Genomic DNA, 22191 nt, shown 5'->3' with positions numbered 1-22191 from the left:
TTTGAACGCGATGCTACTGGTCTAATCGGATTCAATGATCTATGCTAAGCTATGCTAAAAGTGCTATCGCCAGACCCGGAGATCGGCTGAATGGATTCAAAAACGGTAAAACTCAACTTATTAACTCTGGGGGAGTTGGAGAATGAGCCTATTTCCAAAAAAAGTGGAGTGTTCCTTTAAGAAGTTGTAATAAGTTGTTTTTTTTGCTGGAATAAAGTGATATTTTGGGCAGTTTAACTTTCCTCTCACTTTCCAAAGACAGGAAGCCATTTTTAGTTCTAGTATGAAAAAAATGAAAAGCAATCATTAAGCCAGGCGCATACTGCATCATTGACAACTGTTGTTTTTCAGTCTGTATCTGACGCCAGTGAGATCCTGGGTAAAGCCATCAACATTTATGTCAGACTCTCGGATACACATCATAGCCAAAACTTTTGTCCAGCAAACACCCTGCCCAAAAGCAAATTACAGACACTTTTCATAGGTTAATATTTATTGCAAAGGCCACGGTGGCCATTGTGAAGGTCACGCCAAGATTGGCGAATTTGCCATACAAGAGGAGAAATCTTTACCAATCCCTTAAATGTCTCTCAGACAGCAAAATTGTAATGTGAACCCAACTGTAATTGATGTTACACCTACATAATTCATTATCCTTGTGCTGCCTCTGCAAACATGAAGTTCTAAGTATCAGTTTGCATCATGATCCTTTTATTGACCAACTCAATGTTAAGAAAGTCTAGAGTTTACCAGTAATTCTGAAATTGATGGTAATTACATGAGTGCATATAAATGCTATCATTCTGATTTCAGTGTAGCTTTAAGTGCAGGCGACCAGACTTTGAGCCTGGCTCAAATCCTACCGTTACCCTAACCTAGTCTCAAGGGAGCCTATAAAAACGATAGAATATATGCAATTAAATATTCAAGCGTAAGGTTAATTTTCATTTAGACCAAGAAAGAAACTTATTTTAAACTTTAATTTTATTTTACGTTTGCAAATGTTTCCTTTTCACAATACAGAGCATTTTGTTCCCCTGCACACTGCTATAAAAAGGTCACAGGAACAGCACACAAACATACAAAATAGTTTTAACAAACTTCATTTTTTAAATACATTTTCCTCTACCCTGGTACAGTGCCCAACCATAGCAAAATTGTCTCAGTCAAATGTATACAATCTTATTTACAGAGGAACATTTGATCAAAGTGCTTGAATCCTGATTATGTTTTCCAGAGAGGGATATATACACAATGTTTTACAAATGTTGTAACAGCACTTTTCCCTATAGAGCTTTTTCAAACCCAGAAAGACACACAAAGCTTCATAATAATGCATCTCTGGGAAACAATGCCCATTAGGAAAACTGAAAGAAAGAAACTTACACTTTAAAGACATGATCATCTAAAATATGCATTTTCATTTAAATATTTCAGGCATCCACACACACTACTGGCCATCTAATCTGCATTCTGGTTCTCCAGCTATGCCATCATCCTTGTAAATAGGAATTAAGGCTGTTGAATCATTGTGGGGCCGTTATGGTGTACGTGAAGGAAAAAAACCCAGGCCTTCAGAATTCCTTGATGCTTTTGGAGCACCCTCAGCGTGAGCAGGGTGCAAATACTTTCTCGTACCATAAATGGCATCCTCTTATTGGAGAGAGAGAAGAAAAAAGAAAAAAAAAACTTGGAAATGCACTTCAGAAGGCAGCTGGTTGTGAAACCTCTGAAACAGCAGCAGTTGCCATTGGTGCCAAGTGGCTAGTAAATAAACTGGAGCATTGTGGGAGCTTGGGTTATGACAAGTCGTCTTCTGTGTTTACCATTGAAATCTGCAGAAAGATGATAAGAAAATTAGGGAACTGAAGGTCCAGATGCATTACAGCCCATTAGAAAAACTAAGCATTTAGCAAATTGAAACTGGTGTCTGGCATAAAATATAAATACTTGGTTTTGGGATTATTTGGTTTTGGAAAATGGCTAATTGCCACTCTTTACTTTCGGCATTACAGCACAGCAGAAAGAATAGCTCAAAAGAAATTATTCCACATATAATGACTATGCTGATTATGCATTACTCACAGCAGGGTACGTGTGGCCTACAGAAGCGCTGTGTCTGCTGATATCGATATTGAGGTCTTCCTCGGTCGTCTTCAGATATACTGGATTATCAAAGTTCATGCTCTTCTTATTTTTGATCTGCCAGTTGCGCCACATTAAGTAACCACCAGCAGCAGCCATGGCCAATAACACTGTAGGCAAAGAACAATGTACTGAATAACTCTATAACAACTCGACTGTAGGGACAGTGGAAATGTTCCAGCAAATATGTAAACGTAAAAATGACTGCAAAAAGTGTCCTGACAAATTAATTTTTCTTTCCTATGTAATATGCCCAAACTTCCTGCTTTAATATTTTTAATAGCTAAATGGCTGTTATTACATCACAGCCAAGAAACTTGTCAAGGGAGATACTTTCATTCTACCTAGCATTTGATTGGACAAAAACAAGTGTAGTACAAGTCAATCTGCTAAAGATCAGTCAGCTTTTAGGACTACACTGACATATAGATGACTTGAATTAAAAAATAAATAAAACAAAAGCTTCAAAATTTTGATTTCATCAAGTCTCTAAATTGTAGCAACTTAAATTAAACAGTTGCATTATTTATGATCCATATATGTTTATTAAACATATTACAGGAGTAGAAACAGTGTACTTACACACAGGTAGAATAGCCCAGGCAGCAGCAGATCCTTTGGCTGATGAATTTACTTCATGTATGGAGGTGCTTATGTTTCCTTCTGATAATAATAATAATAATAAAATAAAATACATTTTAAAAAAAAAAGGAAAGAAAGAAAGAGATGTTGAAGAAAAAACAAATGTAAAAGACCAAAACAAATTACATCAAGAGTCAGCCAAGCGAGATAATATTTGAGTAATGGTGTAAATGCAGATTGGATATGAGGGTGTAAGCAGACAAGCAGCAGCAAAAGAATGAATGGAATTTCTTAGACAAACACTTTCACAGCCACTATTTCCAGTCATGTTATTTAGAATTGGAAGGTTTTTCTATTTTAAATGGGAGGCAACTAGCCTTACCAGCCCAAACTGGTTCAGAGGCAACCTTCGGTTTTGCAGATGCTTTAAAACAAAATTATGTTTATGAGTATAAACACTGGAGGCTCCTTTTCCCATTTTCCACATTAACGTGTTCCATTGTCATTTTCTTTAAAATGCATGCTACAAATAATCCAACGACATTCAATATTTACCTAAAAGTTACCTAAAGTTTAAGCAGAAATGAAGCCGCAGATCTTTGTTGTAACCAGTAGAAATTCAAGAAATTTCACAAATACTTTAATATCCCACAATATGTGCTCATATTAGCAGAGATTAGTTCAATTTCCCAAAACTTCACAGTACTGATTTTATTAACAGGTCACACCCATCAGCCTACCTCAATACAAGCTTGAAGGAAATGTTAACATGTGCCACTTCTATAGACTTCAACTGTGAAGCCATCTATTATTATGGCGGTAAGCAAATCAAAGGCATTAATCTCCATGCACATGCAGTTAACATCCTAGCAACTGCTTTACCTTTAGGGTGACTGGGGTGAAGGGTCACCCTCCCTACATCTTGAGGGGCGGCAGTAGGTGCCTCTGTCATAAGAGAGCAATACAGAGCCATAGCAATAAAATGACTAATTCTTAGATTTATGGTAACTTGTGCAGCTTGTTTTTAGCACGGCAGTCAGAACACTGGCCAAAGACATCCAAAAAATGATGGATCATGAATGAAAATAAAAATGAATGGTACACACACACACAAAATTAATGCAAATGAAAGCTTGATCAGCAATATATAAATTGTGTTACAAAGTGATAGTTACGTGCCTGGTCTGCAGCGCAGGCCATCCGAGGCAAGTGTTTGACCTTGAGGACACACGCAAGTGAATTTAGGGGAATGTTTGTTAACTTGTGGAGCTGGCAGGCACATGAAGGAACAGCCTCCATTCTCCAACTTCTCGTTACACCAGTTGGTCCCTGGTTTGAGAAAACAACAGTATCTGGTTACTGCCAACATCTCACGACTCTTCAAGATCAAATCAGAGCTCTAAGATTTTAAGGTTTCTGTTCCTTCTACACAGGCTTTTGAGTCACAGAATCAGCAAAACATGTTGATGCTACCGTTCAAAATAAATTCAGGACACACCAGACAGCTGAATTAGCTCATGGTACACAATGATGTCTTGGGGTTCGTTGAGGTTGCTGGCCAGTAGAGTTACATCAGATCCTGTGAACTTGTTTGCGCCGTAGATGGCCTCATTCTCACCATCTGTCCAGAACACTCGATCCTGGGATGGGATAAAGAGAAAAACTGTTAAATCAGATCACCAAATGCTACAGTATTGCATAATTTGATACTACTGTGGATCCATTGTAGTTGGCAGTTGTAATTGATCTAGTTGGTGTACCTCAAAAACAGTAAGGGCAAAAGGGTGGGCCAGGTAGTCTGGTGACTGCAGCACCTTACGGCGGTTGTCTCCATTCAAGTCTACACTACAAAGCATGTGCAGCTTTGAATCCACCCAGTAGAGTCGGCCCTTAATCAGATCTACAAGACAAGAGTAATGGTCAGGGGATAATTCATGATTCTGGCTGGTTGCTAGTTGGTCACACAATGCCCAAGTCAACACATCCCACCCCTTTAATTTTCCTGGAGGACCACAGTCCTTCAGAGTTTAGCGTTAACCCTAATTAAAAACACCCAAACCAGCCAAGCAAATCCTCCAGAATTACCCAAATACTAATTCTGCCTGGTAAATGGCAGGTATGTTGTTGCAGGGTCACATCTAAACATCTGCAGGACTATGGCCCTCTAGAAAGTGAATTTGACCCCTCTCCTCAAGCATATTCTTTCAATTTTCATATGGTCTACCAAGCAGAAATTGTCCAAAAGTCCACATGCTTCCACAAACTCCAAACCCATAGATGTTTAACTCCACTCTTGAAAGGGCCAGAGTCCTGCAGAGTTCAGTTTCAAAACCCTGAAGCAGAGTTGGAACTAAACTCTCCAGGACTGTAGACCTTCAGGAGCAGAGTTTGACACGCCCTAACCCAAAATATGAGCAATAGCAATCGACTTGGCAAATGCCACTAACTTCTGGAATAGCAGGAGGATACCCTTATTGCAGGGGTAGCCAACTCTGCTCTTGGAGGTTTACCATTCAGCAGAGTTTGGCTCCAACCCTTATCAAATACACTTCCATCAGTGTCCAGGATTACTTAAATAACTGGTAGGTCTGTTCACTTGAACTGAAACCTGCAGAAGGTTAGCCCCTCCAGGAGCAGGGTTGGCTACTCCTGCCTTACTGGTTCAGGTAAATTAAAGTAACAAACATCATGCTAAACGTTACGCACCAAGAGTAATTCCATTGGGCCACTGAATGTCTGTCTCTACTAGGACCTGTCTGTCAATCCCATTCATACCAGACTTCTCAATCTTAGCTGGCTCGCCCCAGTCTGACCAATACAGGAACCTGTAATTGAAGGACAAGGATGCAAATTATCTGAACTTTGCATTAGCTCAAACCAGAGGACCACTTTCAAAACGTTTTAACTGAGCAAATCTGAAAATTAGGAAACTTTTAAAAAGCAGTGGAAATGTTTTGATAATCAAATTACCCTGATAGAGGATCTACAGCAATAGAGGCTGGTTCCTTCAGGCCGCTGTTAAAGAGTACCTTCCTCTTGGTCCCATTGAAGTTGGCCACTGCTATACTCCTACTGCCCAGGTCTGACCAGTAGATGTTTTTGTAAATCCAGTCCACTGCAATCCCAACAGGCATCTGAATGTTGTCAATCACTTTCATATGACTTGCCTCCTGCTTATCCAATACTGTGCTGTGGGGGGAAAAAAAGCACCAAATCACCAGGCAAATATGGGTTAAGCCATGAAAAGAGGTTAGAAAGACAACAACATTGCTAACACAAATTCCTATTCCTATAGTAGTTCACATACAGTGTTGCACTAGTTCAAAGTTGCTGCCTTTAGGCTAAGTCAACAGAGACTCAACGCTTACCTAAAAATCGCCTTCTGCCCCAGGTCAGCCCAGAATATTGTCTGCTGAACGAAGTCAGCATCTACAGCTACTGTGTTCCGCAGCTGCTCCACAATCTGAGTATATTCACGCCGCTCCAGTCCTAGTTTACGGATGTCTCTTCGATTGGTGAAAATAAGACAGGGCTCTTTACCTAGAAATGCAAAAAGAAGGTACCATAAATGCCGGAGATCAAAGTTACTGGGATTCTTTGGTCTGTTGTGAACATGTAACATCACTGATTCTGCATGTCTGAATTACTGAAAATAAACGGCACTTTTACCACAGGTGTGAATTAAATTTTCAATGGTTTTCTTACTTGTTTGAATGGAAAACCAATCCAAATCACCATTTGTAGAAAATCAGCCAAGCCAAAATAAAAAAAGGGTTGAATTCCAAGTGAATTTCACCTTGCCTAGCTCTTACCTACAGCCTTGCACACTCCAGTCGTGGGGTCCATCTGATAGCCATTGTGACACTCACATTTGTATCCTCCTTTAAGATTTATACATATTTGACTGCATATACCAGGGTTGAGGCACTCATTGACATCTGTGGAGAAACAATCATAGTCTTAGTTCCTGTTGAAGAACATTCAACAAAGATCCATTTTCAGGACCCAAGATAAATCAATACTAAAGTCATTTTTCTGACTACATTTGAACAGCACATGTGGCTATTCATACCACCGCAGGTCTTGCGATCGATGAGCTGGAGTCCTGGCGTGCAGTCACACTCATAGCCAATCGTCAGGTCGCGGCAGATGTGCGAGCAGCCTCCATTATTGAGCAGGCATTCGTTCATATCTAAAACAAATGGTGGATGACTGCGTTAAACACTTGGAATTTCAATGTGGCATATTCACAGGAGATGCACGGATATGCTCAGATTTACACGGATCAATAATTCAGAGGGGCTCCATATGATCAATGCCCCGCAGGGTGATACTCAATGTCCTTGGATCACGTTTGAAAACATGGAGCATGCTACTTAGTATTGACTCCATGTTGGACAAATGTGCCATTGTGTTTTATGGCTTGGGTGACTGATTGTTTTTTTTTTTTTGAGCCCATGTCAACTTGGTTTTAGCCTCAGACGTCATGGCCACGGACTGCTGGCTGAACGTCTGATGCATATGGCAAACAAAATTGGAAACACTTCAGGAGTTTCAAAGTCGTCACTGGATTGGTTGAATGTGTGTCATCTGCCTGGTAACAAAGCTGCCTTGATGCCAAACAAGAGTGTTTACAACTGTGACAATGAGCACTTGTCAGGATCAACTAAATGCTGGATTTTCTAAAGTATGTGAAATATGTAAAGTTCACGGCATAGACTCTTTAATATACGACCAAGAGTTTTACACACACCGGTTATAGTGGGGACATTTCCACACACCTAAACATGACACGGCACAAAACAAAACGTGATTGGTTGCTTTACCTGTCAAGACATATGGCCTCTTGGGCGGTTCCCAGACCTTCTGCAGTCAGTCTGAAGGTCTGGCTATGCAAGACTAATATCAACTGGTCAGAGATTACATCTAGTTGTGCTTGTTCAATATGGCAAAAAAACTGGCAAAATTCCTGTCAAAGCTGGCCATGAGATTGCTGATGCTGCACACCATGAAGGGAGTAATTTCCGTTAAGTAAATTTAGTAGCTAATAAGCCCCACTTTGGACCAAAAAATGCAACCCTGACATTTGACAAGACAATATCACTAAAGGGTCCTATTGAATAAAACATAACAGCAGAAGTTCTGATCAGTTCTGCTTCGGACGTCTTTTCAAACTTGATTTACAAAGAGCACAAGTGACTCGGACAGCAAGTCTGCAACCAAACACGATGCATAGAAACATCCTGATAACTAAATTTTAGACTTCCATTGTATGGGACATCTCAAAATATCTGTTGTTTTCTTGTTCCACGGCAGAAAAAAAAAAAAAAATTCACATAGGTTTGGAATGCCAATAAAAATGAACTTTTCATTTCTGAGTGAACTATCAATTTAACCCCAGAGAATAGAACATTTTTTCCATTTGATTCACATTGTGGTCTATTACAAGGGTCTTTTAAAGAAGACTCAAGTGTGAAAACATCCTAAATGTGATGAGAAAATTCTTAAGAGCTAAAATGACCCTGCAACAGATGCATTAACAGTGGGGAGGAATTCCTGTACAGCATCTCTCTTACCCATTCAATGGTCCGTTCACACCCCTAACATCTGGAACCGTTTAAGCAGCATTTAGGTCAAAACAAGACAGCTTGAAACAATTTACTCAAACTTTCAGACTCAACAACCCTGTCTAACAGACTACTGTTACTGTGTGAACTAATTATACTGCAGGTTCTCCCTATTCATGCACCCATGATGCTTTAGTCTGCATTTTAGTAAGTCACTTAACTTGAGCACTACACACAAATTAAACGATTTCAAGAAAACTGTTCTTAGACTAAAGTCTGAAAATTGTCTCATTGACCTACATTTACAATGCTTGCTGAAGTGATTTTAATGAATTGTGATTGTTTTGTGCATTGAATTGTTTATTTGCATGGTGAACTATGATCGTTTTTTCCTTTTTGTATCCATTTAATCATCTTTAAGCAGCCTTAAGATCGCAAGGACAACTTCAAAGATCTGATAAAGCAATTCAGTTATGCAGAGTTAAAAACCTAAGCTTTTTATTTATTTATACATCAAACTCAAGTCATAATTGTTAGACTTTATAATTTGCTAATTCTGACGTTAGGGGAAGTTGGGAATTATGCGTCAAATAACAGTGAAACTCTAAAAACAGTAATTATGTAAGGTGAAACCAGCAGAGCAATAACAGTTCTAAGAATAACCCACATTAAAAGTTTTCCTGACACATACAAGATGTTTTGTTCAAAGCTATGTGTGCACTGATAGACCTTTTTAGACATTTTCAAAATTTATATAGAAAATATGTCAGAATGCGTAATTAAAACAACATTAAAACACTTTACTTACTACACTCTTTGATGGGTTCATCACTCCAGTCAGGACAGTCACGGACCTTATTACACACTTTACTCATCTCAATACACTCTCCACTCCGACACTTGAACTGGTCAGGACCGTTGCACTGAGTTACTGAGCAAAGAAACGAGGAGAGTAATTTCAGTCCATAAAATAAATCAAACAAACACTGACGTGAGCTAGTCTAAAAAAAAAAAAAAAAAAAAAATGCACAAATACATAGTTATATGGCTAATACTAATTCAATATTTGGTTCAGTGTTTGCTTCATGTGGTGAATAAATTCTAAAATATTATTAAACGACAATATATACCACTGTCTACTTTCCTATTCAGCCTACATCATAATCTTGCATATATTACTGGCCTGCTAATAGTACTATTAAAATCTTTCTTGCATTTCAAGGATATTTGTTACTTTTCCAGGTAATTCTAAGTATTCTAAGAAAATGTTTTTCCAGTTTAAGAGACTCACAGTTTTTGCAGTTGACTTCATCTGTGCCATCTGCACAATCTCGGAAGCCATTGCACTGTCGGCTGCCATGGATACAGCTGCCGTCATCACACTTGAACTGGTCGGGTCTGCAGGTACGGGCAGCTGGAAATGACATGGACAAACAGAGACCAGTTAGGCTAGTTATCCAAAAACCAGAGACCAAAACATGCAGAAAACAAGGGTGCCGTTTCCATGACACAATATATTCCAGGCATATATTCCAGAAGAAAACAAAAAAAAAATTATGAATAAAATATAAGCTAAAATATGCATAAAGCAAAACATCCTGTTTGAACAACACTTAGAATATAAAGGCTGAAATATATTTGAAAAAGCTAAAATACGCAGAAAACAAAAGGTGATGTTTCCATGACAATATATTCCAGCCATATGACAAAAAACAAAAGCCACACTTACAGCAGTTTTTCTCGTCGCTGCCGTCCTTGCAGTCTGGATCCCCATCACAGCGCCACTTCCTGTGAATGCATTCCCCAGAGCTGCACTGCATCTCGCTGGGTGAACACTTAGCCGGCGGTGTGGGGTTGCGGCCGCAACGCTCTGGCGACTCGTCCGATTGGTCCTGGCAGTCCACATCATCATCGCACAGCCAACTCCTAGGAATGCAGGTATTATTCCCACAAGGGACTTCACTCGGGCCGCAGGAGGAAGGAGCACAGTCTTGTTCGTCGCTGCCATCCCCACAGTCGTCCTCACCATTACAGACGAAATTACGAGAAACGCAGCGGCCACTGGCACAGGTGAACTCCAGAGGAGCGCATGTAATGTTACCTAAACAAGATGACACAGGAAAACGTCTTAAGTGGCCATCAAAGGAATCAACAGATGTGACCCTGGACCACAAAACCAGTCACAAGTGTCAATTTTTTCGAAATTGAGATTTATACATCATCTGAAAGCTGAATAAATATTCTTTCCATTGATGTATGGTTTGTTAGGATCTGACAATATTTGGCGCGAGATACAACTATTTGAAAATCTGGAATCTGAGGGTGCAAAAAAATCTAAATACTGAGAAAATTGCCTTTAAAGTTGTCCAAATGAAGTTCTTAGCAATGCATGTTACCAATTAAAAATTAAGTTTTAATATATTTACGGTAGGAAATTTACAAAATATCTTTATGGAACATGATCTTTACTTAATATCCAAATGATTTTTGGCATGAAAGCCATTGGCTATTGCTACAAATATACCCGTGCTACTTAAGACTGGTTTTGTGGTCCAGGGTCACAAATGTTTCAGGATTTCAGAATGATAACGTAGACACAGGCAAATGGAGATCTCTGAAAATGTCTAGAAATTACAACTTTAAGTAGGCCTCAATTTACCTCAACAACTGTTTATTTGTTTGCATAGTTTAAGCAACTTTAGAGGGGAAATTAGTATATTACTCTTTTGTTCAGGACAAAAACACGGATGTATTTTATTGAATTGACCTGTTCTAGCCTAATTCAAACAGAGCTGAAAAGAAACAACTGAAATTAAAACCCTTGTGATTTTTCTGAGGAGTTTCACTTTGGATCTCAGTGGCTCATTTCCAATTACTGCCTTTACATGCAAAGAATCAGGAGATGAGACGAGCGAAACGGGAACTCAAATTGATTGTAAGAGGCGGATCAGCCGGTGTTGTGCCTAGTGACTCACCACAATTAATCTCGTCCTCTCCGTTGTCGCAGTCTTTCTCACCGTCACACTTCCAGAAGACCGGAATGCACTGCGTGGAGCCGACACCACAGCTGAACTCGTTCACTCGGCAGGTCCTCGTGTCTGAGAGAAGAAAAATAAAAAAAATTCAGGATGATAAGACTTTAATCATCAGATTTCACAACTCTTCAAACAATTTGGTGAACCAAAGCATGCTTAGACTCGTAATCCTGGAATTTGGATCTTGAATTCCCCAAGAATTAGAGTTAGAGTTCCCCAAAATGAGCTTTCACATGTCATAATTGGTGAAATAATCCATTCTAAGTGCTTGCCAGGCTTAGTATAAACAAACATTGTTTTACAGCCTGAAACATGGGTGTAAACCTTAACATAGAAACAACCTTTAGACTGGTGTGAACAATTAGGTTGAAACATTCACCTCTTTGGCTACACTCCAAAGACGCTGGCAGCTCGTAAACACAACGGGAAATGTAATATCAAAGGAGGAACGGTGCTATAGGTCTGTTGCGTCATCCATGAAACCTTTGATATTTTACACTTCAAGTTCAAACATAACATCCTCAACATAAACGACCAAATTAAAAGCTAATTCGGTGTCTAGATTGACATATTGAGCTTAAAGCCAAAGATCACTTGTGTGTTTATAGCCACCCGTGTGCAAATGCTCACGAACACATTGTTGGTCCATTTCCATTTTCTGCTGACTAACTTTCCAACAGCTGGTCAAACAAGAATTGATATAGAGAGCAGCCATGCATAACTGCACGTACACTGTACTTCTGTGCTGGACTGTACTATAGAATGTACAGCCACTGTACTTTAATAAAGCAATATTCCCCATTAGGGTTGCAAAGGGGGTGGAAAATATCCGATAAATTTCCAGAAACTTTCCAGAAAACCCTGGAAAGTTTCCAAAATTTCTGGAATATTTCCAAAATTTACTGGAAATGTTCCACCTTTTTGCAACCCTATTCCCCGTTGTAATAAGTGCCTCAAACCATTAAACTCTAGTTTTCTGCAAAAAAAAAAACATGGACATGCAAAAGATATCCGTGTGCTTTTATAATGGATGTCATGAAGAACTAATAAGAGCTAATCTAAATATAACCCACATTTGAGATAAAAGACTAACGCTCAAGTTAAAAATAAACAGGAAATTGTATGGTCAAGCCTTGAAAGTAACTTGGGATTTACAACCCACTCAGAGTTCATGCAGCAAACACAAAGCCATGATACCGCTGAATAAATATGGTGTGTTAAAGATGAAATCGGACTCACGGCACATTTCGATGCTCTCATCTGAGCCATCCTCACAGTCTGGTTCCCCATCGCACTGCCATCTCTTGGGAATGCACTGGCCACTGTGGCAGACATAGTCCACCTCGGCACAGGTCTTCCTCACTGAAACGGTCAAGACGACAGGAATGTTATAAAACCTACCCTTCAGTTGATATTAGCATAGGCTCAAGGGGAATGAAAAACAAACAATGCATAAGAAGGTCTGCTCAGGAGTACATGAAATGCTTGAAAATGAACCCAAGGTATCCAAGCTGAGGTTTACAAAGGCTGCTTAGGAGTCTGAAATGCAAATCTTAGACTTTGGCACATAGTTTGACCACTTAAGAAGCAATGTGCATTGCAACGTGGAACTATTTCAGGAATTATTTAGATTTAGGATCTAGGCTGCTTGAAATAGCGGTTCAGAAAACTGTGCCATTTACTCACTGCTGCAGTCTAACTTTATTGTGTGAAACAAAAAAAATACTTTGATCACAGGAATAAATTACATTTTAGCAGTATATTACAAAAGACAAGTTATTTTGAATTGAAATATTATTTCAATATTTTGTATCAACATCAAATAAATGCTGCCTTTATGAACCTTGATACACACACACTTCAGGCTAGAGACATGCACTACAGCGTAATGTCAGTTATTTCCCTAGAGCCCATCTAATTTTGCTCATATCTCTTAGAAGTAAAAGCAATAACCTGTCTGCATCTCTGCAGAGTCCTTCAGTCAGCCGTCAACATTTCAGTGTGTTTGAATGAGGTCTACAAAACCAGCACTGCTCCACAGGCCTGCACATTTTTGCGCAATTCAGCACTGGATATTGATTTAAAAGAAAACACTTCAATCCTAGAGAGGCGCTTTAAGACGGGGGCACTTTGAATCCTACAGTATGAAGTAAAGAGCAGCTCCCTCCCATCTCAGACACATTCACAGTCTCTTCATGTCCACTCACATCACAAGTGCATACTCTGAGCAGGAGGCCTCCTGCGGACTGAATGGCAATAGGAGACGGAGCAGAGCAAACTAACAGGCTGACATTCTCAACACAGGGCCGAGTGTTTACTGCCACTGCTGGGATACAGTACAGAGCTGCTGGACCATTTCTGCAATGGAGGCAAAGCACATTCTTCGTTTTTATGTCCAATCTAAATGCATGATCCAAATGGATTTGATTACATATTTTTCAGGTCAAAGGTTTGTGGTACAATATTTACACATACAGTCAACAAGAAACTTATGCATACAATCTTTTTCATAAAATCTTTAAATTTGCTGCTCTAGAAACATTACCTGTGATCCTTGAAATCATTTTTACTGCTTAATATTTTTATGGAAACTGTGATACATTAGCATGCAAAAGCTTGGGTGGGTATGTAGATGGGTAGCTAGACAGATAACAATTGATCAACAATAAAATTAATTTGACAATAAAGACACTTATAATGTTACAAAAGATGTCTCTTTCAAACAAATGTAGACATTTCTACTCAAATCCTGAAATTTCTGCATTTTTTTTTTTTTTACATTATTAATTAATTAAGCACCAATAATAAGTGATAAATTAAGCAGCATATTAGAATGATTTCTGAAGGATCATGTGACACTGAAGACTGGAGTAATGATGCTAAAAATTCAGCTTTGACTCACAGGAATAAATTACATTTCAACATATTCATATAAAAAACAGTTATTTTAAATTGTAATAAAAATAAAAGTTTTTACTGTATTCTAAATCAAATAAATGCAGCCTTGATGAGCATAAGAGTTGACTTATATAAAATTGTAAATATTTTATCACTTTATCGGGTTATATATTGTTGACACCGCAATAATAATACTAATGAAACCATTTCCAATTATATAAAAATACAAAAATATACTTACTGTACGTTTCCAAGTCAAATAGGTTGCAAACTGCAATTCACATTCTCTTTTGTAATTTGACAAAAACACAAGTATACATTCACAGTCACCTCAAGAGAAGCAAAAGACGCGTTGCTGTTGGAAAAATAGCGATTAACATACTAAATTAGTTTAGATTTCAAAATGTTTTTTTCTGTTCTGTCATTTACTTTATTCTAGAATTATAAGGTGGTGCTGGCTTCTCCGAGGAAACGCCCCTGAGTAAAAGGTGAAGAGGCCTAAATGGGAACACTAGGATCCAAAAAAAGACTTCAGCTCATTTTATCTGTGCCGGCCCCCATCTGTAATTCCTCTCACATCAATGACCCAGTTAGCACACTGATGAGCGTTATAGATCACCTAGGTGGGAAAATCTTTACATATAAAACCACTTGGTGTTCAGTCATACTATGAAGGCGTGGCAAGCAAGCCACTGTCCCTCATCAATATTTTAACTTTGCTGTGCTTTGTCCAAACTGCAAGCCAATCTGTTTCTGCCTCCATTATGACAGATTACCCAAGAGTTACATCAGCTCTCGAGATCAGGACTAGTTTAACTGCGGATCAGGGAAATCACACACTGGCTGGTAGGTGTGGCTATTCTGGCGAGCATCAAGACAAACACGCCCACACATCAGAACAATGACGGATGTTGTGCCGCTGAGCTGATGTAATTCTCAGATGACTGTTTTCAGCTCTCATACACACCAATGCACACAGACTCACCGCAGGACGTCTCGTCGCTCCCGTCCGAGCAGTCCAGGTCACCGTCACACTGCCACACAGACGGGATGCACCGGCCGTTCCGACACAGGAACTGAGACTGCTCACATTCTGTTTGGGAAGCTGCGAGGCACAAAGAGGCGGCGTCAGTGGCTAGTTACAGTCAGCCTTGTAATGACTTGATGCAAGAAACTGGAGTTTTGTATATAAATGTCCCACATAGAAGTTTGTGATATTGGTTACGTTTTCTAGGATTTAGTCAGTAACGATAAATATATCTTGAATTTCAGGGGCATTCTAAACACAGTCTAACAGGCTACATAAAGTTTTTTTTTTTTTTGTAAATTGAGCAATATACTGCGTGAATAAAACATTTATGATGCTATCATACACAATTTCACCATCCATGAGGAAAAATAAATTTTTTAACAGTTTCAAAGGTAGTGTAACATCTTCAGTTAAAATTTTTGCTTCCATTCTAGATTAATGTGCAGAGAAATACACCATCTTTGTTCGTGGGCGCTCCATTCTGCAGCCAATGACTTGAGCCGTAAATGCCATGAAACTCACTGGAACTAGAGGAAAAATGACACTAAGCTCCCATTCGCGTTTTTGTGCCATTCCGTTATCGACAAATGAAAATGAGTTTTAATTTTTTTAATTAAATTAAAATAATATAATATTTGTAAAATGTATCCAACCTGTTTGATTGGATGACGTATTGAAAAAATTTAATAAAAAAAAAAGCCTTTCAACCATTTTTATACATAATTGTGTATTCTGTGTACACTAGCATTCTCTATTCTTTTTCTATTATATGTACTTGTTTTCTTTTTATTTATTATAATTATTTATTTATTTATTAATTAATTCTAAAGAAAAAGATCACCTAACATTAACACTATTATATTTCTATTCTATTAACTTTGCTTTTATTATAAAAAGTTACCCTCTAACACTAGCGTTCTCTATTCTATTTCTATTATCTACAGTACTCGTTTTCTTTATATTTATCAGGAAAAAAAATGTACCGCTCTAACACTAGCATATTCTATTCTGTCTACTTGTTTTCTTTGTTTATTATAAAAATAAAAAAACCTTCCTACATGTGCTGTGTTAGACTATCCAGGACTTGTCATAGCACTTACATATTGTTGCTCTTTTGTTGGTTTTGATTGCTGCTATTGTCCTCATTTGCAAGTTGCTTTAGTCTGCTAAATGACTAAATATAAATAACAGACAAAGTAGTAATAGCATCAGTAGTAGTAGTAGTAGTAGTAGTAGTATACATTAAAAATAATCAATAAATCTGTGAACATACCAACAAAAACCTTGACAACCAAAACATTTTGAAACGTCTCTGATAAGATGACCTAACCGCTCATGTTTGTAAAATAATCTGACTAGAGCAGCCCTCTGTGGAAGATCTGACTAAATGCCATTAAAAGGGTACAGTATGAACGGTATGGAACGGGTGCATTAACTACAAATCGGATAAAAATAGTTTTTGGCAAGACTAATGGTCTTCCGTTACAGTGTACATTAGATCTGGAATGAGTCCTTTCAAATTTACGCCATCTTTCAAACAGCCATTACTGGTCAAAACACCACAAATAACAAAACTACAACCTGCAAACCTCTGAATAACATGAACTGCATTTCTTCTGAACGAGGGCCAGTCCTTTGAAACAATGCGGTCACTTCATTCATGGGCACCCGCTTCCCCCTTATGACATTAGCTAATGTCAGCTGCTCGTATTATGACTGCCATTCAGTCAAATCAGAACAGTCCAAGATCAGTCCCCAGCTGGGACAGGAACATTATCAATGCTAATTAAATCTGTACCCCTCCATCAACCTACTCAAAATGACAAAACAGCATGGCAGATTTATTTGAACTAGCTATGAGCTTTACAGTGATCAGACTGTGCACATGTGAGACAGCTGTTCTTGACTGTGACTCTGTTTGAGAATCTTGTCACAGCTGCACAACTCCAACAAAGGTTTCAAATGGTTGAATGCTACATTATTATATGACTGCATCATTTTGCATAAGCAATTCAACAAGCAAAGTCTACATATCATTATGCATCTTTAAATATAATATTAACAATAAATACATAACCAAAAGGCATGCAGTACATTTTCTGATAGCAATCGCAATTGAGTATTTTATTTTTTTTTTTTTTTGGACTAAAAGCATATTTTACAGCTCTATTAAACTATAAGACAGCATTTTTTGACAGTAGTATGCCATTTATACCAGAGCTGCCAAAGCATCTGCCAAATAAGTAAATCCTAATCAACTAATCAACTGATGGGTGCATTGCGCAAACCATTTGGCATTTAAAGTAATTTTGACGTTTACAAAATGCCGTGCCGGCAATCTGTAAACACTCCTTAAAGAAAACGACAGTTCTGAGATTGGCTTTTAGGATGTGAAGATCACTTGCAACATTTTAGCCTAGCAAGAGAGATGGAGCTTTGCAGCTTGTCAGAGGCCCAGAAGCCTTATTTTCATATGCGTGCAAGTAAAACATTTACCACAAGACTCCCAAAGCTCTGATTCATCAGAATATCTAATCTTTACTTCATCACAGACAGATGCTGAGAACGCAGAAGGGACCTTAATCTAAAGCACCGCTGGACCGTTTGGAGCAGCCCGACCTTAAGACTCAAAACAAAACCCCTCCTCACATCAGCACTACATACTCCCATGAGAAATCAACCATATGAGGAACACATCAAATAGTACTTCCTTCAGATAAACCCATTAAATTTATTTTTTTTCAAATCACCACAATTACTTCTAGTACTACTTACTTCTAAATTGTCATTTAGCAAACATTTTTAATGCATATATAGTACCTCTCATTACAAGGTCAGTCCCCACCAGAGAGACCTGAGGTACTTTGCTCAAGGGCACAATGGAGGCAGGTCATGGAGGAGCTCAGCTAGGGTTTAAACCAGGGGTGTCAAACTCCGTTCCTGGAGGGCCGGAGCTATGCAGAGTTTAGATGCAACCCTAATTAAACACACCTGATCCAGCTAATTAAGTCATTCAGGCTTATGTGAAAACTAGATGGTTTGTGTGTTGGAGCAGGGTTCCATTCAGTTACCAACCCACATCTTTAACCACTAAGCCATCCCAATCTTGTTGTACTTGCGGTTAAAGCGCAATTATGAAAATTACGAAAACTAAAATTAGTCACCTGCATAGATATGTAACATGCTTAATCCCAAACTAAAAAAAAAACAAAAAACATTTTAAAAAACACAGCACCATCAGTGCAGTCGGATTTCCAAACAATGAATCGTATGAGACCGATCTTTTTACTGTAATCAGTGCGATTTCTCATTAGAAAACGTATGCATTTTACAAGGTACCAATTCCACATAGATTTGTATGATGATTTCAATAAAACAATATGATTTTAAAGAAGAAATCAAGCATGAAGGCCTGTATATAAAGTGGGGAGAAAGCAGATCATACAAAAACGTAGGCTACAAATGAGATTCAAAGATTCATACAATTTTCCAAAACAAAAAAACAGTATGAATAAATCTTATGAAATTATTCTTTTGGTCAATTAAAAACCAGTGGAAGTGGTTACTGCTTTAACCAGTCTCTAGAACTATAAGTTACTTGACTCAAAATGAACTCAAAAGAACAGTTAAGGTACATGAGAAATGGGTGATAGTTGCACATATGACAATATTAAGCATAATATGAGCTGTTGTAATCAGTGGAATATTTGAATGAATGTCTTTAATACATTAATACAGCTAGAAATGATAATGAATAGGCCAAGCATTTACATCTGTCCAGTTGAAATCTGAAATGATCTAAAAGAATCGTTAAGCCATTCAGAAACGGGAATCGATCAGATGAATCAGAATCGTTAAATTCTTTACGATTTCCCTGCTTAATGTTTACATGGTGTAGTAATTAACACACAAACACAAAAAAGCTCAAACAGAACGCGTCCTATGTGAACGCCCCCTTACACCGCGCTCGAGCTGCTTTTGAACGCAAGAACGCGTCCTCTTAACGCACTGTTTAGACGTTAGATTGTGTAAATCACGTATATAACATCACATATAACATATCAACACTTAAAAAGTAGAATACAGCCTGAAGCTAATAAACAGGCCAAGCGGTCCGCTTCACACGCGCTCCAACCGGAGTCACCTGTTTCATTACCGCAACCAAACACGCCTCGATTCTTCACCGAGCGAAGCGGCGTGCGCACGGATCGAGATTTCAAACAAGCATTTTAAATGAAAACACAAAAAGGCTCTGCTGTTAAATAACAGGCCTATATGTATACACACACACATGCATAAATACATAAGCAGGCGTTGGCGCAGATATGCCCAGCAACGCTTTCAAAACGCACATGATTACATTTGAAACAAAAAGGAGAAATCGTGCAATATCATTGAATTAAAGCATTCAAAAATAATACCACCAATAATGTTAAACGTAGGGTGGATTGCTATAATCCATTCGCAAGGGCCTATACATTTAGACGTTTTATACGAGCGATCAATGAGCCATCCAGTCAAACGCATTTTCCTCTGAAAGATCCACAAGAAAATATTTTTCTCTGGAGATTTACGCACGAATGATGTCAAGCAGGTCAGTTTATTAAAAGGAATTGAAATCTCCTCTGAGAATTAGATTGCAACACTGTAACCACAGACGTTCTGAGAACGCGGCATTGTTCTATATGATCTTCCCATGGCAACCATTGTTACCATCCTCGTTCTAAACACTCACCGCGCGAAAATCCACACAGCTGAAGACATACTGGCAGAATGAGGAGCCCCAGAATAGACGTGACCATTTCGCGCGAGAGAGCTGAACGCCGTGCTGTCTCTGTCTGTCTGTCTGTGGCCTCGTCCCTGATATTGTAGCACAGCCGATATGTCTTCGTGGGACAAACAGAAAGCGGCGTGATCCACGGGCTTTTATCTCATTTAGGCAGTTCCCCGGTCAGTCTCTCCACACACGCGAAGCGCTCGCGGAGCCGCAATCCATGTCCTAATTTACTGATAGCGTGAACCTGCAGCGAAAAACCGCGCCACTGCCGAACACAGGCGTGTTTTTTCTCCTTCAACATGTCATTTACACATTGTTAACCCTTTCTGTACCACATCTTCCACTAAACCTGCCCTACACGTCTGGTGCAGACGAATGAGCAATAATTAAATCATTAAACCTAAAACAGAGTCATCTTCCTCAGGCTCTGTAAGTTTCAGTCAGTTTATGGAGGAATAATCTTATACGTTCAATACCATACCAAACTGTTTAAGATCCCTCACTAATTGTAGAAAATGTACGTTTTTAATTTGGTTAAGAGCAACAAAGGACAAAACAGAAAAGTCATTTCACGATGTGACTAAAAACATTGCTGGCTCACACAGAAAACTACAGTATATAAGTTAAACAGATTCACAGTTTTGGGCCTTGGTTTTTACTTCATAATCTGAAAAGTTTAAGCATTGTTTCAAGTTCCAATATTATTCTAACGCTTCACATAACTGAGGAACATTCCCTCAATTTTATGGCAGATAAAGGGAGACTTTGGGGCTAGTGGTCACACTATTTACTCTCATATATTGAAAATAATGATAAAATATTTATGATTTATTTATTTATTTTTCATTCATTCACTCACTTACTTACTTTTTTGCTAAAAAGTAAATTTTATTAGAACATCTCTGCCCATTACTGCCCAGATAAATATTCAGTTTGAGGTTAGTAAAAAAAAATATTATTATTATATATTTTTTAATTAATACATTTATTCAGTGCAGGATGTATTACACTGATCAAAAGTGACAGCAGAAACATTTAAATTATTAACAAAAAATCAGTTTCAAAGGTGCTGTCTGTTTCAAATTTCTTTTGAAATGGCTATTTTTTTTATATTTATATGTCAATTTCTATAACCTAACCGGGGCCGAATGGAAATCTATTAAAATAGCATAAATCTTCCAATATTTAGGTAATGATTTATTTAATGCATAATCTTTTTGCATGATATTTCTGTTCCTTTGACAAATTTTGACGGATCAGCTGAATTTTTGGATCAGTCCACTGGGTTCATTCTGAATTCCTTACTAATAAAGTATGCAATATTCTGCTTCATTTGACTCTGCTGGATATGGTCACTTTGATCACAGTAAAGACATGAGGGATGGTGTATCAAACATCTGAGGAGAAGAGTACTGACCAAAGATCAAGGTGCTTTTTCTTTCTGAAAACAGGATTACACGAACAGGAGGGCTTCTGTTCCCAGATCAGAACTTACACTGGAACCTTTCATGCATATTGATCCTTATTCAGAGCAAATCAATGTTCCCCGCAGAAGCCAGACAGCTCCGTGTGCAAGCACTATATTTACCCTGTTCATTAATCATCAATCCTGACATCTTAGAGTCTTCTCTTCTCATTTGTTCTGGCTACATCTTCACCTCCACACATCTGATTAACGCTTTGAGAATATATATTAATATCCTATTTATCTTTATCTGATGTGGTGATAACTCTATGATTAGATCAGTGGTGCATGCTAAGGAAATCATCGCTATTTGTAAAGAAAGCGGTTTTAAAATAACCACTTTTGATCTCTTGTATTATTCTGATAAGTCAGTTTGTCCTAAAAATGCTTTCTTTGAAAATGGTTAAAAGCTAGGAATTAAGATTTTTAAATGTTTTTGAAATAAGTCTGTTGTGCTCACCAAGGTTGCATTTATTTGATCAAAAATACAGTAAAATATTTATAAAATATTTTTTAAAGTTAAATGAACTGTTTTGTGTGTACTGTAAATATATTTTAAAATGTAATTTAGAATTTTCAGCATCATTACTCCAGTCTTCAGTGTCACATGATCCTTCAGAACTGATTTACTGCTGAAAGAAACATTTGTTATTATTATTATTATTATCAATGCTGAAAACAGTTGTGCTGCG

General features: G+C 38.1%; 1 protein-coding gene across 3 annotated transcripts; it reads right to left on the bottom strand.

Annotated features, from left to right (window-relative positions):
* Positions 1-966: 966 nt before the first annotated feature.
* vldlr (very low density lipoprotein receptor) lies at positions 967-20344 on the bottom strand. 3 transcript variants are annotated; one of them, XM_058789395.1, is made up of 20 exons: positions 19993-20344; positions 15213-15332; positions 12569-12691; positions 11270-11392; positions 10024-10395; positions 9586-9708; positions 9103-9225; positions 6800-6919; positions 6540-6665; positions 6096-6267; positions 5698-5916; positions 5434-5552; positions 4488-4627; positions 4226-4367; positions 3907-4056; positions 3610-3672; positions 3110-3151; positions 2728-2808; positions 2086-2255; positions 967-1835 (listed from the first exon to the last, which is right to left on the bottom strand). In XM_058789395.1, exons 1-20 carry the CDS (start codon positions 20057-20059, stop codon positions 1800-1802), a joined length of 2631 nt encoding a protein of 876 aa, XP_058645378.1. In that variant the 5' UTR covers positions 20060-20344; the 3' UTR covers positions 967-1799. The 3 variants fall into 3 exon arrangements, with proteins under 3 accessions (XP_058645378.1, XP_058645376.1, XP_058645377.1); XM_058789393.1 differs by lacking the exon at positions 3110-3151 and having other exon boundaries at positions 19993-20343; XM_058789394.1 differs by lacking the exons at positions 3110-3151; positions 3610-3672 and having other exon boundaries at positions 19993-20343.
* Positions 20345-22191: the final 1847 nt, after the last annotated feature.

The sequence above is a fragment of the Onychostoma macrolepis genome, chromosome 10 (assembly GCF_012432095.1).
Source record: "Onychostoma macrolepis isolate SWU-2019 chromosome 10, ASM1243209v1, whole genome shotgun sequence".
Taxonomy (NCBI): Eukaryota; Metazoa; Chordata; class Actinopteri; order Cypriniformes; family Cyprinidae; genus Onychostoma; species Onychostoma macrolepis.
Note: the sequence above shows the minus strand (reverse complement) of the source record. Positions and strands in the feature narration are given on the sequence as shown.